At 42.8% G+C, this 18,668-nt stretch overlaps 1 protein-coding gene and 1 long non-coding RNA gene across 13 annotated transcripts in view; one reads left to right on the top strand and one right to left on the bottom strand.

Moving 5' to 3' along the window:
- ZNF438 (zinc finger protein 438) overlaps positions 1 to 17,228 on the top strand; it is a 181,801-nt gene extending 164,573 nt beyond the window's left edge. For all 12 annotated transcript variants that reach the window (XM_077946168.1, XM_077946163.1, XM_077946170.1 and 9 more), the window contains 2 exons: positions 11,577 to 13,413; positions 16,434 to 17,228. In XM_077946168.1, coding sequence (XP_077802294.1) covers positions 11,577 to 13,413; positions 16,434 to 17,049 — 2,453 coding nt within the window. In that variant the 3' untranslated portion in view covers positions 17,050 to 17,228. The remainder of the gene's footprint in view (positions 1 to 11,576; positions 13,414 to 16,433) is intronic.
- LOC144331096 (uncharacterized) lies at positions 893 to 16,536 on the bottom strand. The gene is made up of 2 exons (XR_013397982.1): positions 16,175 to 16,536; positions 893 to 2,972 (listed from the first exon to the last, which is right to left on the bottom strand). It is a non-coding gene; the product is annotated as an uncharacterized LOC144331096 (long non-coding RNA).
- Positions 17,229 to 18,668: the final 1,440 nt, after the last annotated feature.

The following is an 18,668-nucleotide window of genomic DNA, read 5'->3' as shown; positions in this document are numbered from 1 at the left end:
GCCGTATCTGTGCAGGTCACTAAACCTCTTTTGCGGGATATTTCCCTGTTCACCAGCTCTATTGAGTAACAGCTGACTCGGTGAATGTCAGAATGTCGTGGAAAGAGAGTGTGCACAAGTATTTGTGATGGTGATAGAAGGTTAAATGAAACGACCTGCTGCTTTTCACCATGTTGGAGTTCAGTTATCAAGGTCCAAATTTCAACTGTGTGACTCAACTGAATATTAACAGTTTTAGTGATAATAATAACAAAAAGAATATTGAGAGAATGGCGTTAACAAAGCATTTCAAAAGTTTCCGTTTGTCTAGCTTAGTGTCCTTGGAAGGTCATTAGCTCTTAGTTAACTTCTTATGCTCCTCAGTCATTCTTAGATTTGAGTAAAGATACTGGCTTGAATGTTTTGTAATAATGAATAAAATCTTATGTTTGCTACAAAATTATTTTGCCAAAAAATAAACAACTTTATCTTTCTAAATGTATTAAAAGCAAACATATTTCATATAGCTTTCAATCATGTTTTATCAGAATCATTCCAAATAAAAAACAATTCCTTCCAGAAATAAGAACCAATAAAAGCTTCATAATTAGAATGAAGAAGAAATTATTTGAAATTGAGAATCATTAAAATATATTTTAAATGGTAAAGCTTTTTAAATGTACTTTTCACTTGGGATATTAATTACATGGCCCTGAAAGTGTAATTAGTTACTTCAGTTTATCAACCATATTGTGTGTTTTTTTTTTAATTGCCACTAATATTCTAGGTAATTGGCTTTTAAATTCTTTCATAAAGAATGCTTGTTTCCTCTTGCAGCATGATATAGTCAGCCCTCCACATCCTGGGTTCTGCATCTGTGGGTTCTGCATCCATGGATTCAACTAACCACAGATTGAAACAAAATTTTTTATTTGCATCTGTATTGAACATGTATAGACTTTTTTTTCCTTGTCATCATTCCCTGAACAATATGGTAAAACAACTATTTACATAGTATTTACATTGCACTAGGTATTAAAAGCAGTCTAGAGATGATTTGGGGTATACAAGAGGAGATATGCATAGGTTATATGCAAACACTGTACCATTTTACATCAGGGATTTGAGCATCTGTGGATTTGAGTGTCCGAAGGTGGTCACTGCCCCTTGGAGGAACCAGATCCCCACAGATGGTAAGGGACAACTGTGTTTATCATTTAGTCTATTTTAGGGGCTATAGTTCTTTCGGTGCCTCACTTTTCTTTCTGTACTCAGGCTGTTTTAAAACTTACAATGATTTATTTGGCAAAATACTAAAGTCTACAAGGCAAGTGTCCCTCACCCCACTCTGGGCCCCATCCCCCATCACAGGGCCACTGAGACCTGTACTTACCCCCACTTTCTGAACAACTACTAGGGTAGTTGCTTTCTTCCCTACTAGGTTTAAGAGCAACAATTGGCCTCACTACTTACTAGGTATAAACTAAAGTGGAAAGGAGAGTCTCCATAAAGTAGCTCTTTAAAATGCATGTATGTTAACCCTATTCACATCAAATTGTTAATCCAATTAGCACTTTATCAATTGGGATACAAAAATTTACAGAAGGGCAAGTGGGAGTGGGGTGTGGATAGGGAATCAGAGAGCCTGGCAAGACAGATTGGATCAGATGTTAGGAAAGATTGAGCTACCAGCGTGAGTGTCAGGAGAGAGGCACAAGATTTAAAATATAGTTTCATTATTTACAAGCATAGAGGCAAAGGAAAACTTCCTCTTCACCCCTCTGAAGGTTCACTGATAATGAGCTGACAGATCAGCAGATTAATTGGAGAAAAGGCATATACATTGAATCAGTTGTGTGTTACATGACAAGAGAACCTTCAGAATGCAGACCCAAAGATGGGAAACTGTCCATTTTCATGCTGAGGTTCAACAAAATATGGACAGCTGTGGAGAAATATAACTGAACAAAAGGGATGTGATCTGATGCTAATGGAGTGAGTGAGGAAACCCAGCAAGGCTTGTCTGTTCTGGGTTGCTGTTGACCTCTCTGCACAGCATCCCTTCCTTCTGGGTATGAGGTAGGACCCTCTCTGGAATGGGGGTCCGATGACCTACAATCAAACAAGTAAGTCAGATCATTTCTTTATGGCCAGGGTTAGAGTAATAATTTTAGGTTTTATGGCTGGCTTTGGGGAAAAGTGGTTCTGGTTTCTATGACTCACCTTGGGGAAGAGGGATTCTATGCCCAGTCTATGCCCAGTCTCAGGGGGCAATGAAGGGCCAGAGACAGAAGGGCAGAGAGAGATTTTTGCTTCTGAGGCCTTCATTTTGGGGAATTATCTTTTGAGGCCAGCACAAGTAATACCATTTCTTTTCTCTTTTCCTCACTGACCTTTCAAAATAGAAACACTAAGAATTCAGAACTACTTCCATATGCTGAGCATTCAAAATTTGTGCCCTTTTTTCCCACCAAAAATAAATGTCAACAATCTGATACTCTCTAGCAAGAGAAAGTGGAAAACTAGTATATCAGCTGAGCATCTAACATGTAGCAGGAACTACCTGCACCATTGTGGGTATTTTTCTCATTTAATCCTGACGGGGACCTTTGTAGGCAGATTATTACTATGCCCATTTCATAGATCCTAACATTTAGGCACAGAGAGTGAAGTGGCAAAGCCACAGGTACATGACAGAGCCAGGAGTTGACACCAAATCTGTCTAAACCCCAAAACACACAGTCTTTCTACTGAAGATCAGATGCTGGCCATAACCACATGTAGTAGCTTACAGTCAGCGTGCAGAGGTAGAAAGAGCTCTTGGAATAAAATGGGCTAGGATTTGAGTTCCAGCACTGTTACTTACCAGCTTAGAAATCCTTGTAAAACAGACTTGGCCAGGCACGGTGGCTCACGCCTGTAATCACAGCACTTTGGGAGGCTGAGGTAGGTGGATCGCTTAAGCACAGGAGTTCGAGACCAGCCTGGATAACCTGGCAAAACAATACATAAAAAATACAAAAATTAGCCCAGCATGTTGGTGTGCACCTGTAGTCCCAGCTACTTGGGAGGTTGACGTAGGAGGATCACCTGAGGTTGGGGAGTTCGAGGCTGCAGTGAGCCGTGATTGCACCACTGCACTCCAGCCTGAGTGACAAAGTGAGACCCTGTCTCAAAAACAAACAGATACAACAGTGGTTCCTAATTCAGGTTTTTTGGGTATTAAGTGAGATAATGCATGTTATGTATTTTGCACAGTACCTAACCCATAAAATCTACTTATCGTTGGGATAATATTAAAGAAACAGTATTGATAAAGAAGCTCAGCTCCTCAGAAAATGAGAATTTCTTCCCCGCTAAGTGAGGTGATGGATGGACTGTTTGACAAGACAAATCTCAAAGGCCTGTGCTGAGTGGAAGTTGCCTGCATGTCACTGGTATTGTTAAGGAGGGAGAGGGGAGTTAGCTAAGAGCAATAATTGAGCAGAACACTACAAGTCTTGTCAAGGAGAATGGACTAAACTAGACTCAGGATACAACATCTCCAGTTAGGAATGTGCTTGTTTCCTTTGCATTGTCTCAGATTTCCTGAAATTTAGGTCTGAGACATGATGACTCTAGGAGGTCTCCGTGCTGCATATATGTGGACTAGAAATGCATTTGGCATCCTGAGTCCTTAGAAACAAAAGAACACTTGTGCCTATTGCCAGCACGTTTTACAGCGCACACTCTATAGTCAATGCTCAATAAATTCTTGTTGACTCTGACTGCTGCTGCAGACCCTGGACAGTGGCTTGGGGAGAGGGTAGGTAATGGCTAAGGGTGTTTATAGGCTTTTCAACAAAATTAAGTTGCACTCCCTTGTGTTATGAGACATTGCTTTTATCCCAGACCTCTCCAGGGTTTTACCATGTTTATTTTAACTAGAGACCATCTTGGGAAACAGTTTGAACCCCAACTGGAATTTATTATTTGAAAGCCAAGTGGCAGAGAAAACAGGGATAACAACGAATAAAACTGAAAATAGAGTATTTCAGTTTAATAAAATTAAAACCAAAACAACACCTAAAATTTTTGGCTCTTTAGTGACCAAGACTTGGCAGAACTTCCCTCATGAGCCTGGATCCAGGGGCCTGTTTCAAGAGCAGGGATACGCCTCTCTTTCTCTGCCTGCTCCCTTCTGCACTCTTAGCAGTAGGCCTGTGGGTCCCCTCAGATGGAATAATGGAACTTTGCCCAAACCAGCAACCAGATGAGGTTGAACAACTTTATTCAGAAGCAACAAAGCAGGCCTTGGTTCTGCCAGTGGAAATCAGGAAGTGAGCTGTTTGTGGCTATCTAGAGAATTGCCTCATGTGCTTGTCTCTTAATACTATTTGTGGTAGCTGCATTGTGAAACAGTTTAATAAAGCTGGGTAAGACATTGGCACCTAGTGCTATTGAGCCCTCACTCTTTCCACCACTGCCTTTAACATGTAAATGATGTCCATCAGATCTAATCTCTAATCCTTTGATGGCAATGGAGGAGGAGGAGGAGGAGGACACACGTTACACATTCTCCAAATATCCAGCAGCCTTTCTGGATTTCTCAGAGTCCTATGGATAGTAAGTGGCAAATTCAAATATAATGTGCTTTTGCTTTCAAATGACTATTAATTTTCTGTGAGTTATCTCTAATAAGTGGGCTTTCAGAAAATTAGTATAATTTAATGGTAATAGAAATTTTAGGCCAGGCGCGGTGACTCACTCCTGTAATCCCAGCACTTTGGGAGGCCAAGGTGGGTGAATCACTTTAGGTCAGGAGTTCGAAACCAGCCTGGCCAACATGGTGAAACCCGTCTCTACTAAAAATAGAAAAATTAGCCAGGCATGGTGGCACATGCCTATAATCCCAGCTACTCGGGAGGCTAAGGCGGGAGAATCACTTGAACCTGGGAGGTAGAAGTGGCAGTGAGCCAATATCGCACCACTGCACTCCAGCCTGGGTGACAGCAAGACTCTGTCTCAAAAAAAAAAAAAAAAGTTTAGAATATGACAAGCTATTTCTATTTCAAAATTTCTTTTTTTTTTTCTATTTAAAATTTAGATATGGTATTATATTTTGTGATAAATTTGGACAACTTCACATATAATCCCCCCGCCCCTTTGAAGGAAAATGAAGAAAAAGGTCATTGCTTTGCATTGGAATGGGACAGCTCTGGGTTGTGTGGACTTTGGCAGATTATTTAACTTCCTCAAACCTCATTTTGCTTAATCTGTGTAAGGGGAACAGTAATACCTATTTGCAGAGTTTGGATGAAGATTTAATTAAAAGACCTAGCACCAATTCTAGACCATAATAAGGGCTCAACACTTCCTAGTTTCCCTTTAATCCCAGTTAGATCAATTTCTCACCAACTGTAAATGTCACTTTTCAAAATCATTATTTTAGTATGCTTAACATATTAAAAACAGCCCATATTTAAGATCCTAATATTAAGTGTTCCTGTTGAATAATTGTACAAAATTAATTTTACTGAGCGACCCTTTTATGTCTTCAGTTAATAAAAGTCCATGTTCAGTACCCAAGAGTCCTGTGAGTCTCTTTAACTGTGTTACGGGTAGTTTTGCAGGATTTCCAGAAATTATGAATGTCAGTGGAAATTTTTACTTCTCATTAGTTAGTGCACAGTTCTGTAAGATCTGTAATATAGTGGGTGCAGGTGAGAGTTTTTAGATCACACCATCTGTGAAAGGCCTTGTAAATGTGTAGTGGAATAAACCACTGTTGTATAACTATATTGCCAAGAAAGACTTTCTGCAGTCATACTATCTTAGTATGTTAGAGCTTTTAAAAACTTAATGGCATTTTCAGCTTCTCTAAGGACTCCTGTTGTTCAGACTACTCAAAAAAAAAAAAAAAAAGTGTTATTCTAGCATCACTGACCTTTATTGCAAATTGCCTCATTTTATCTTATAAAGCAAATGTTTGGAGGAACAATTCGTACAACTCCACTTGTCCTTGGGAGGTAATGAGCTCTAATACGTCTCAGTGCTTAACTTTTTTGGGTAGTTATGCACTGCCTGTCGGATTACTTACTAGATTACTTCCCTGATCGTTAGCAATTCTTGTCATTAAGTAGTCAAGGAAAATAAAAGACATGAGCCATTCTCTGTGTGTACATCTAGACAGTCATTTATGCATAGACACACACTTATCACAAATATCCCAAAAGATACTGCTTTTTAAAACAGATTCAACTAGGGAAACTTTCATTTTCCTTTCATTCATTAAACAAATATGTCTGAGAACCTCCTGTGTGCCAGGCACAGAGGGTATTCAGTGGGAAATTAGCACTTATCCCATTCCTGACTTCTTAGTTCCCCTGGGTCCCTCCACCCAACAAAGGCCACCATAATCCTGATTTCTTTTGTTTCATTTCAGAGATATTCTGCACATATACAGGATATATTTGTGTGTGTATCTTCTCATTTTTGTTAAGACAAGTGATAGCATACTGTACATCTCCCATCTTGGAGAGTATTCCAGATCACCCTGATTCTTTCTTTGTTTTTATTACTGCATGGTATTACATTGTGTGGTTGGATGGTTATCTTACTAGCACCCTGTTGGTGGACACTTAAGTAATTACCAGGGTTTTTTCTCTTCTGTTTCTGTGGCCTTGCTGTCTGTCTTCTGCCTTGCATTTCTATTAACACATTGGTTTCGTTTCCTGTCCTTAATGATTCTGAGAAACTGGATTCAGCGCCACTTTCATGGAGACCATCACCTTTGTATGTACTTCCTGATAGAGCCAGACAAGCATAGTATGTTAAATGTACTCAACAAGACCTTATCTTTTCACCCCACAAACTCTTTGTGATTAGCTTGTGATATTGATCATGAACCACCTGATAAGCCTTTCAACCCCAGCATCCACTTCTTTAAGTTGCAGGGACCTTGAGGAGCACGGACTCAGTTTGGCAGACATCATATCGGTCATCTGGGCCTCTGTCACTTCAGGTTGCCCACACGGCTGACACTGATCGGTGCTCTCGCAGCCGGGACAGAGCTCAGGAGTGTCCTTTTGTTTTCAGACCACAGTGGCCTCCTTTTCCTTTGAATGCCCTTGCTCTTCCTATGTGATTTTATTCCCACTATAATGTAGAGACATTTGAAGATCAGTTGAAGCACATTAACTTCAAATATATCATAATTAGCTCACTCCCTTTTGGTGTGGCTGTATGAAGTATATCTGGTTTCATTTCTGGAAACCTTAACTGTCAGAAGGTTGCTTTCTCACACTTGGTCATAAAAAATAGGAAGCTCCTTCCCAACTTAAGTCTTTAGAGACTTCAAGGTGACCTTGACCACTGTTGTTGCTTCAGCTGCATCTTCTGCTGTCTGTTATTTCTGCCTTTCTTCATGTTGACATTACCATGCTCTGCCTCTGAGGTTTGGTTTCCCTTTCTGTTGTTCCTCTGTCTTCGCTCTAATCCCCCCACTCTTCCTCTGTGTGTGTGTGTTTTCTGTAGAGCTTGCTTGTTTCTTTGACTATTTCAGTGTATGCCCCAGCAGCATAATTTACCATTCTCTTTTGTTATTTCCTCAGGTGGTTAGTTGATTATTCACTCCTTATTCTGGCAATAAATAAAATTACATTTAAAAATGTTTCTGAGAAATATCCTCTGTTTCCTTTTAAATTTTCAAAATATTGAAATGTTAAAGGTCATTTTTACATTGTGTTTTTTTCCCACTGTTTACAAAATTTCCAAGGCTCAACCTCTAAATTATTTTTCTCTTTGATCACTTTATTACTGCTTAAAAAATTCAACAAATATTTAGTAAATCTCTGTCATGTACTGGATACTGTAGGCCCTGAAGACACAGACCAACTCCCTGTCCTCTAGGAATTCTAGGGAAAGCAGGCGATATATGTGATACTTTATTTATTTATTCATTCATTCATTCATTCATTCATTCATTCATTGGAGACGTAGTCTCACTGTGTTGCCCAGGTTGGAGTACAGTGGCATGATCTCAGTTCACTGCAACCTCCACTTCCCGGGTTCAAGCAATTCCCCTGCCTCAGCCTCCCAAGTAGCTGGGATTACAGGCACCTGCCACCACACCCGGCTAATTTTTGTATTTTTAGTAGAAACAGGGTTTCATCATGTTGACCAGGCTGGTCTCAAACTCCTGACCTCAAGTGATCTGCCTGCCTTAGCCTCCCAAAGTGCTGGGATTACAGGCATGAGCCACCGCATCTGGCCATAGATGGAACATATGATCTAGAGAAAATGAAACAGGAAGAGGGAGCAGGGAGTTCACAATGGGATATAGTTTTAAATAAGGTCGTCAGAGAAGATGCTCGTTGAGAAGAAGCCATTTGTACAAAACCTTGAAGGAAATGATGCAGCAAGTACTGGGGATTTATTGTCTTGGGCATAAAAGGGAAAAATGTCTTGGGCAGGTGGGAGTAGCCAGTGCTCCTCCCAGCCAGGAGCCACCTCTCAGGAGGTGCATGCCCAGAAGAGCAAAGAGGCCACCATGGCTGGAGTGGAGCAAGTGGAGGAAATAGGTCAGAGAGACTGCCAGGGACCTTTTAAAGCATGAGGCCTTTTAAGCCATTGCAGGGATTTTGGCTTTACTCTGAGATGAAGAGCCACTGGACAGATTTGAGATGAGGGAGTCATAGATCTTGGGCTATGATGTGTTATTGTCACATATTCTTTAAAGAGGGCGTATTACTAAGCCTTTGTTCTAGCCCTTCTTGCAGTAAATATTTTCTGCCCAATTAGGAGGAAGAACTAGTGATAAATGACCCAATATTTTCTCTTCTCTCCCTTCCATACCCCAGATCTGTTGTGTAAATGCAAAGAACATTATTACTGCTAATGTAATTATGTATTAAGCCACATCTCTAAGTAACCAAAAGCCATCAGTAATTTCAGGCTTTCTGCAAAGTCTCTCGATCCTGATTTAAAGTATTTATTTACAACTTATTTTGGTACTTCTTCCAAAAAAAAAAAAGATGAGAAGGTGAGGTTTAAAATGAAAAACATTTAAAGGCTATGAAAATAAAACTTAAAAAATTAAAATTGTGTAGGAAGAAGTAGCAATCCATATAGATGACTATTGTGAAGTGATTTACCACTCAGTTTACCCACAAGCGGAATTCATGGTAATCAGACTCAGAAGGAAAACAACAAATAATTATCTTTTTCTGATTTTTCCAGAGCATAGCACTAGTCCTTATACTTCTTACTCTAGTGCAGGCTATTCTGTGAACTATGTTTCATAACATCCTTTTTCTTCACAAAACAATTACTTTCTAAAAATAAAGTGGTCAATGTAAATGTCAACTTATTTCTACTAAGTGGCTTGTTTATTTAGGGGGTGTCATTTCTGCTGAAAGAACCAACTTCCTGCTAAAATTGTTAATTCACTCACTGTAGGCATTAAAATCAAGGTTGATGGGCCAGGCGCGGTGGCTCATGCCTGTAATCCCAGCACTTTGGGCGGCCAAGGTGGGCAGATCACCTGAGGTCGGGAGTTCAAGACCAGCCTGACCAACATGGAGAAACCCTGTCTCTACTAAAAATACAAAATTAGCCGGATGTGGTGGCGCATGCCTGTAATCCCAGTTACTTGGCAGGTTGAGGCAGGAGAATCGCTTGAACCCAGGAGGCAGAGGTTGCAATGAGCCGAGATCATACCATTGCACTTGCCTGAGCAACAGGAGCAAAACTCCATCTCAAAAAAGAAAAAAAAAGAAAAAAGAAAATCAAGGTTGATGTTACATTTTCTTTTTTTTTTTTTTTTTTTTGAGTCGGAGTCTCGCTCAGACTGTTGCCCAGGCTGGGGTATAGTGGCATGATCTCAGCTCACTACAACCCCTGCCTCCAGGGTTCAAGTGATTCTCCTGCCTCAGCCTCCCCAGTAGCTGGGATTACAGGCATCCGCCACCATACCTGGCTAATTTTTTATGTATTTTTAGTAGAGACGGAGTTTCATCATGTGGCCAGGTTGGTTTCGAGCTCCTGACCTCAAGTGATCCGCATGTCTCAACCTCCCAAAGTGCTAGAATTATAGGCGTGAGCCCCCGCACCCAGCTGATTGTACATTTTCGATTGTCTGTTTCACTAGATTGTCTGCTACCTACCTTGTATCCTCTAACACAGTGTTCAGTCCCTTACCTCCAACTCTAAAATCTAAAAAACTCTGAAAACAGAAGTTTATGAAAAGTTAAGTTCCAAACTCATTCAGAAGTAAAAACTTGAACTGAAATAAAGACAATTTAAAAATCTTCGTTTGTCCTACTTGTGAATATTTGCATGTTTTGCTACACAAGTGGTAATAGGTTCAATTATGGGTGCCCTGCAGATTCTGCTGGGAGTTATGTAACATTTAGTATATGCATCTTATTACTTTTCCAAAATTTGAAAATATAAATTCCAAACCACGTCTTCCTCCAAATATTTCAGAAAAGGGATCGTGGGCTTGCAGTAGCCAATCCTGGAATAATAATGATTGGAATAATGTAGGTGCCTAGTAAATGTGAATTGAAGTTTGATTAATATGAGATACTTAGAAATTAGAAACATTTCTGCACCTGGGTCTTGTGACCTTGAGACCTCAGAAAATAAAATAGATAATTCAGTCTTTAGAAGCAGGACACCACAATTGTTCTCTTAAGGTAGTGGTAATTGGTCTTAGGTCAGGTTAATAAATCCAGAAAGAATGAAGTGTTATTCTAGCAGTCAAAATTGTTCTTGTTAGTATCCTAGAAGGTGCTTTTTGTGCCATTCACATATTTTTCATGTTGTCTCTGTATCTTTACTTATCACTTTGTATCTTTTTGGTTTTTGTTCAACATTTTTTAAAGGTGTCACATCAGCTTTTTTAATACTGGTGATTTAATTGCAAAAGCACACATAAACAGTTTGAAAGGTGTGAGAAGAAATTCGCAAGTCACATGGGGAAACAGCAACAAAGCTAGCATTCAGTCTGGAATGCATCCACTGTGCCAAACAAACTCAACTGCTAGTGGGTCAAATGGTGTATCCTGAGATTGAGTGAAAAATAAGTTTGATACAAGAAATGCTTGTTTCATACAAAGGATGCAGTGGGAAGTATCAAGATGAATTGAATATAGGCTGTACCCTCACAAAGCTCAAGCTTAATAGGGAAAGCAGAACATGAATATAAAATAATAAACTACATAGCAGAACACACCAGACATCATGTGAAGATGAGTGGGGATAGGTTAAATGGAGAAGATAGACTTGCAGAATACATGGATGAGAAGGACGGAATCTTCGCTGTCAAGCAGTGTTGAGTAGTAGAGATACACATAAACACAAAAATTATTATGGAAAATTGTAAATAACATAATAGGAGCTAAGGAACCATAGATGAGTATAGTAATCCTTGGGGAAGGTAGGCAGGAATTGATCTTCAAGCTGGTCTTGAGGGACACAAGAGTTTGTCCAGAAGGTTTGGAGGTAGGTCAAGGAATCTCTTCTGGGCAGAGTAAATAAGATGCATGTTGTTTGAAGTATCACTAACAGGACAGTTACATACAATAACTCTTTATATTTTATTGTCATTGCAGGTGAATCAAACATCCCTTCTGGAACAATACAGAGTAGGAAAGGTTTGCAGAATAAGAGTCAGTTTAGGACCATCGCACCAAAAATTGTGCCCAAAGTCCTAACATCCAGAATGCTGCCATGTCATTCACCATCACGCTCTGATCAGGTGAATCTGGGACCCTCCATCAACTCTAAGCCACTGGGGATGTCCACCCAGAACTATGCTCTGATGCAGGTTGCTGGCCAGGAGGGGACATTTTCTCTTGTTGCTTTGCCACATGTTGCGTCAGCTCAGCCCATTCAGAAACCCAGAATGTCCCTACCTGAAAACCTGAAACTTCCTATTCCTCGATATCAACCCCCAAGAAATAGCAAAGGATCAAGAAAGAAACCCATCCTGATCTTTCCTAAGAGTGGCTGTAGCAAAGCTCCTGCCCAAACCCAAATGTGTCCTCAGGTATCCCCTTCCCCACCCCACCACCCTGAACTCCTGTACAAACCCAGCCCATTTGAGGAAGTGCCATCACTAGAGCAAGCCCCAGCCAGCATTGGCACAGCTGCGCTGACTAATGGAAGTGACCATGGGGACTTGAGACCACCAGTGACCAACACCCATGGCAATCTGAACCCTCCTGCCACCCCAGCATCATCCACACCAGAGGGGCCTGCCAAGCAGGACCTCACAGGTCTTTCAGGGAAACCACACTTTGTAAGCAAGGTAACATCTAGTAAGCCTTCTGCTGTTGCCAGTGAAAAGTTTAAAGAACAAGTTGATCTTGCAAAAACCATGACCAGTTTATCACCAACCATTCTTGGCAATGCAGTTCCGTTGATCTCTTCAGTCCCCAAAGGGAAACTGCCAATCCCACCCTACTCAAGAATGAAGACAATGGAGGTTTACAAAATCAAATCAGATGCTAGCATTGCAGGTTTTTCTTTTCCAGGACCTAAGGCCGACTGTGATAAGGTATCCTCCACCACAGAAGGCTTTAATGCAGCCACCAAGGTGGCAAGCAAGCTGCCTGTTCCACAAGTGTCACAGCAGAGTCCCTGTGAAAGTGCCTTTTGTCCACCCACCAAACTTGATCTCAACCACAAAACAAAACTGAACAGTGGAACCGCAAAGAGAAGAGGAAGGAAACGGAAGGTACCAGATGAAATTTTGGCATTTCAGGGAAAAAGGAGGAAATGTGTCATTAATAAGTGTAGAGATGGTAAAGAAAGAGTAAAAAATGATCCCCAAGAATTCAGAGACCAAAAGCCGGGGACCCTGAAAAAATATCGTAGCATTATGCCCAAACCTATCATGGTCATACCCACTTTGACCCCCCTGGCTTCTCCAGCTACACTACAATCCCAGATGCTTGGGGGCCTAGGACAGGATGTTTCATTAAATAATTCACTCACTCCTAAATATCTTGGCTGTAAGCAAGACAACAGCTCTTCCCCTAAGCCCAGCTCCATGTTCAGAAGTGGATTCTCTGGCATTAAGAAGCCTTGGCACAGATGTCATGTCTGCAACCACCACTTCCAGTTCAAACAGCACCTTCGAGACCACATGAATACACACACCAACAGACGGCCTTACAGTTGTCGGATTTGTCGCAAGTCCTACGTACGTCCTGGCAGCCTGAGCACACACATGAAACTTCATCATGGTGAGAACCGTCTGAAGAAACTCATGTGTTGTGAGTTTTGTGCAAAAGTGTTTGGCCACGTCCGAGTCTATTTTGGCCATCTGAAAGAAGTGCATAGGGTTGTGATCAGCACTGAGCCCGCCGCCAGTGAACTGCAGCCAGGAGACATACCAAAGAACAGAGACATGAGTGTGCGAGGCACGGAGGGATCACTGGAGAGGTGAGTGTCGATGGAATGGAAACCCGGCAAGAGAGTCTGTTTTGATTTGGGGAAGACGGGAAGATTTCATGTTCAGAAAGGAGAGTTTATAAAACATCTCTTGGATTAAGATTTCATAAGGTAGTTATCTATACCTCCTAGTTCTGTGAAGAATAATCTCGTTTCTCTCTGGTTTCTGATCATCCATATTTGGAATTACCTTAACCACTCTAGTAAATTATTGTATATAGTTCCAGTGGTCTTTACAAGTAATTTCCCCCAAAATCACATCCACAGAATTTGCACTATTTTAAACAGCATCATTTGCCCCAAAATGCGGCATGACCCATGATGGGGACTCAGAGTGGGTGTGTCTGTCATGTTGGCCCTACCTTAAGGTGCCCAGACCCCACCCTCTTCGTTTGCCATGTTTTTCCCATCAGGTCAGGTTCTCTCTTTCTGGAGTCATTCCTTTTTGCAAGCCCTGCTTCCTAGTATTACTGTTACAGGATCCTTGGGGTGTCATTTCATCAGCCGGAAACCTCTGTGGCCAGTGGCACCTTGGCGTGAGTTTTGCTCTGGCCCATTAGGCTCGTTCCATGCACTGGGCCTGGCAGGCTGCACTCAACTCATGCTACTGGCCTAGATCCCATGCCTTCCAAGGGCAAGCCAGGCACAGAGTGGTGAGGGATGTGTGAGCGAGCATGGGGTCTGGCCACTGCGCATAGGCAGGCACGCCGGCTGCTGCTGCAGGCTTAGGCAGCTCCAGATGCCACCTCCCTGCAAGGCTGTGTCTGGACCAGGCACATCACAAGCAGCTTCCACAGCTGGCACCGGGAACATGATGTTGCTCGGAAGCTTGGAGACTCCAGGAACTGCATGGCCCCAGGAGGGAGTCACTGCCCTGGCTCAGGGGGCTCCCAGGTCAGAGCTCCCCAAAGGACCACAGCTCTTCACCTGCAGTGTGGCAAGCAAAGGGCGTGTTTCAGCCTGTTTGTGTTACAGCTCTCTTAGCCCCACCATTTGGCAGGTCCCGAGTTCTTGTCCTGCATTCAGGAAGAATGAGCTACACAGAGAAGTAGAGGGTGAGCAAGATAAAGAGGAACTTTATCAAGTGATAGAACAGCTCAGAGTTGAACTGCAGGGGGCAGTTCCTTGCAGCCAGGTTGTCCCAACTAACATTCAGCTCTTAGCAGAGAGGGTAGCTCCTCTCTGCAGGCCAGTCATCACCGTCATCTCTTCTGCTCTCAGCAGAGAGGGTAGCCCCTCTCTGCCACTGGTCATCCCATTGTCTCTTCAAGTCTGGCTAAGTCCGGGGCTTTTATGTGCCTCAGAGGAGAGGAAGTGGCGTGCGGTTGGTCCATGGGTGGTCATGGACAGACCCAGAAAAGCACCACAAGTTCCCACTCCAGTCCACGTGGCCGGCAGCCTGGCCCCCAGGATTCAGGGCTTCCCCAGCTTGATGGCGGGGCTTCACCGGGGACCTCCCCCTTTCTGCCCAGAAGCTTCTTTGCCTCCTGCTTCTGTTTATGGCACCCAGGCTGTTCATGCTGAGGGGGCACCTGCAGGCCGGCACCGAGCTGTCCTCAGCGCCCCTTCGTCAGCCTCCCTCCCATGCTTATCGGCACCCAAAGTCTGGAGCGGGCCAGGGTGGTAGGGGGTGGGCATATCAGCACTGCCTCAAGCGTGTGCACACCCAGCCAGGTTACAACAGTGCCCAGGCTCAGCCCCAGCCTTGCTTTGAGATTGGAGCAGGTGCTGACAGTAAGGAGAAGCCAGTCAGCAGGAGCAGGTGCTTCTTGAGTCTGTGGGAGGAAGGGGCCTTCCCGGACCCCTGAGAGTGCAGAGATGCCTGGATCTGCAGCCACAGCAGGGTAACTACAGTGATGCCTGGGAGGGCAGGAGGGCTCCTGCCTGCTCCCAGCTTCCAAGAGCACAGCGATGCCTGGGTCGCAGCTGCGGCTTGGGCAGCTGCAGGCTGTTGCGCTTGGGAAGCTCCCACCCCGCCAACTTGGAAAGGGCAGGGCTCCTGCTTGTCCCCAGCTCCCCGGCTCCATGAAGCGTGGCACCGCCCCTGGCCCATCTCCGCCTCAGGGCCCCTCTCTACCCGCTCCTGCATGCCCTAGTGTGCTGTTTCCCCGGCCAGCAGGTGACTCAGCCTGGCCCCATCACAGTGGCTCTCAGGGCGGCAGGTTTCAGGGACTGCCCACCTCCTCTCCACGTTTCCCCAGCAGCAACAGCAGGCAAGGTGCAGGTGGCGCAGTGGCCCTGGCCAGCCCCGCACAAATGAACCCGACACTCAGGGCCAGCCCCACAAGTCCCCGCTGCACCTTCAGGCGGGTGCTCACTGGCTCCTTTCTGAATGTGAAATCTTCCCCTTCCCCAAATCAAAACAGACGCTCTTGCCAAATGTAGTTTGGACATTTTACCTAAAAATCAAAATCTAACTATAGGAAAAGAAGGAAGAAGTGAGGTTTCATGGTTCATTAGTGAAAGGCACAGAGGTCTTAAAGGGGACAGAAACGTCTGAGAAAAAGGAGAAACTATAGAAAAGCAAGGAAGAAATAGGATAGGCACCCTTTATTTTTACTGAACATAACAGAGTGAGCCAAAATTGAATAGAAGGTATTGGTGCTCAAGGTTAGGGAGAGCCACAGTGGGTAGGGTGGGACCGTTACCTTCAACAGAACTGAGGGTGTTCCTGTGCCCTTCACGCACTCTTACATGACTCTTCCACGTGATTGCTCCTGTCCCTGTGGTAACCAAAGATAAGTTAGCTCACCTGGGACAGATGCATGAAGAGAAGGACTGTTGATTAAAGGAACCCTGGTAGCTGGAGAAATGTGTGGCCGCAAGCAGGAGTGACAGTTGGTATTCACCGCGGTCCTTGCGGAAGGTCTTCCCAGGCGCTCTCTGTTTACCCCAGCCCTTGTCTTTCTCATCAGTGTATGTTTTAGATCCCTGAAGGCTGAGAGCTAAGAGGAACGGTTCCAATTGCATTTTTCCATGAAACTTATGTACACTATTTTTGCCCTTTTCAGAGAAAACAAGTCCAACCTGGAAGAAGACTTCCTTCTAAACCAGGCAGATGAAGTCAAATTACAAATCAAATGTGGCCGTTGTCAGATTACTGCTCAGTCTTTTGCGGAAATAAAGTTTCATTTACTTTATGTTCACGGAGAGGAAATTCAGGGCAGGCTACAAGAAGGGACCTTCCCAGGAAGCAAGGGGACTCAGGAAGAGTTGGTGCAGCACACTAGCCCTGACTGGAAAAGGCATCCTGAGAGAGGGAAGCCGGAGAAGCTTCATTCCTCCGAGGAGGATTCACACGCATGTCCGAGACTGAAAAGGCAGCTCCACCTTCATCATCAGAATGGCATGGAAATGCTCATGGAAAATGAAGGACCCCAGTCAGGAACCAACAAACCAAGGGAAACCTGCCAGGGCCCTGAGTGTCCTGGCCTCCACACAGTTCTCTTGTGGTCCCGTTCAGGCTTTAACTGCCTGCTTTGTGCAGAGATGCTGGGACGGAAAGAGGACCTCCTCCGCCACTGGAAGCACCAGCATAATTGTGAGGACCCTTCCAAACTGTGGGCTGTTTTAAATACGGTCTCCAACCAGGGAGTGATTGAACTTTCCAGTGAAGCTGAGAAATGAGACCCCAAGGCAGGCCGGGGTTAAGGAGAGAGCTCTGCCGCCGCCTTCCTTCAGAGCTTCGTGCTTTATGGTGGTGCTTAGTCACAAAGATCAAACAACAGGATTGGCGTGAGTGAACAGAAATGATTTTTGTACATGGTTTTATTTTCTTATGAAATAAAATATATGTTCTCGAAACATATTTTTCTAACTATATGCAGTCTTATTTTAAAATCATATGTACTGATTCTTAATGTCTTAGACTTTCAGAATAAATAAAAAGATCAAAATTTGGAGATTGAAATTTAGAGGGATATAGGCTGTTCTTCAAATATAGCTCTCAGTGAAAACGTGTGTGTGTCCTTCCTTTTGTTCAGATGTTTTCTGCTTATGTAGATTGACAAATGTCAAAAATGTCCAGGCAGCAAAACCCTTTTAGTCTCAACCATAGTATCAAGTTAGATGGTAAGTGCTGATATTTATTAAATTATCTGGTTTATTTGAATATGATATAGAGCAGTATTTTAATAAGATTGTCGTCTACAATAATTTAAAATCCATGTTTTCAGGACTCAGATTTTTGTTTCTCGTAATTTTGCTATTTTCTTAAATGCACATTTCCTTGAAGATTAGTTGTTGGCAAGTCTGATAGCTGTAGTGTTCCATATCAAAATAATTTTTTTAAAAATTTAGTACTTCAGCTAATAAAAAATCCACTTGCTTGGTCAAAAGTTATTTTCAAGTAGTCTTTGGGGCCAGAAAATTTACAACCTGGAAAGTGAACTGAATAGTTCAGTCCAGATGTGTAGGGGTCTCAACTGCGTTCCCTCACTCCCAAGTGACTTCAGAGGGTTGTCGCCAGCTGATCAATTTTAGATGGAACTGTGCTTTTCAAGCCCAGGTTCTCTCTGAAAGCCAGGAGTAAATGATTGCCTCTTAAATTCCTGGGAAATTACCTCAAATCAGTAAAGTTGTCATTTGAAGTTTCTGGCCATCCTGGCTGCAAAATCATTTTCTTAGAAAAGTGGAGTTTCAGCACTCATCCTACTGATAATCTCAGCCTTGGATGAAAGCACCACGCATGTGGCCAGCTCAGCCCAGGCATGATCATAATATTTTGTGCTCAAGGAAGTTGCCTAAGCAGAGAAAGAACGGAATTCTAATTGATAAGCTAGTGGATCTTACATCATCTGTTTTTAATGTCTGGTTTTAAAAGCCAGTGTTCATAGACATGATTTGCCTCAAATAGTAAAAGAGAAAACTAGTATTTGTCTTTTTGCAAATAGTTTTGTAAATTTGAGAATAAGAGAGTAGGGATAGAAATATCTGAAAGATTGTGTTGTGGTTTGTCAGTTGATCACGCTTTACCCAGTTTCAAATAGGGAATATCAGACCTCTACTGTTTGATAGTTTTAGAACTTTTTGGTTAATAATGAAAAGGCTTTACCATTCAAACCAGTTCCCAGTTTGTTTTTTTGAAAGACTGGTCTCAAAGACATTACCAAATGACTTCTACAAAGAATACTACTTGAATTCAAACCATGAAACTTGAATTCAAACTATGAAATAATTCATAGATTGCTCAATCCTCAGATACGAAGTCGTGTTTTAGAAATACTAGCCAGTTGGCCAAGGTAGAG

The sequence above is a fragment of the Macaca mulatta genome, chromosome 9 (genome assembly GCF_049350105.2).
Source record: "Macaca mulatta isolate MMU2019108-1 chromosome 9, T2T-MMU8v2.0, whole genome shotgun sequence".
Lineage (NCBI taxonomy): Eukaryota > Metazoa > Chordata > Mammalia > Primates > Cercopithecidae > Macaca > Macaca mulatta.
Note: the sequence above shows the minus strand (reverse complement) of the source record. Positions and strands in the feature narration are given on the sequence as shown.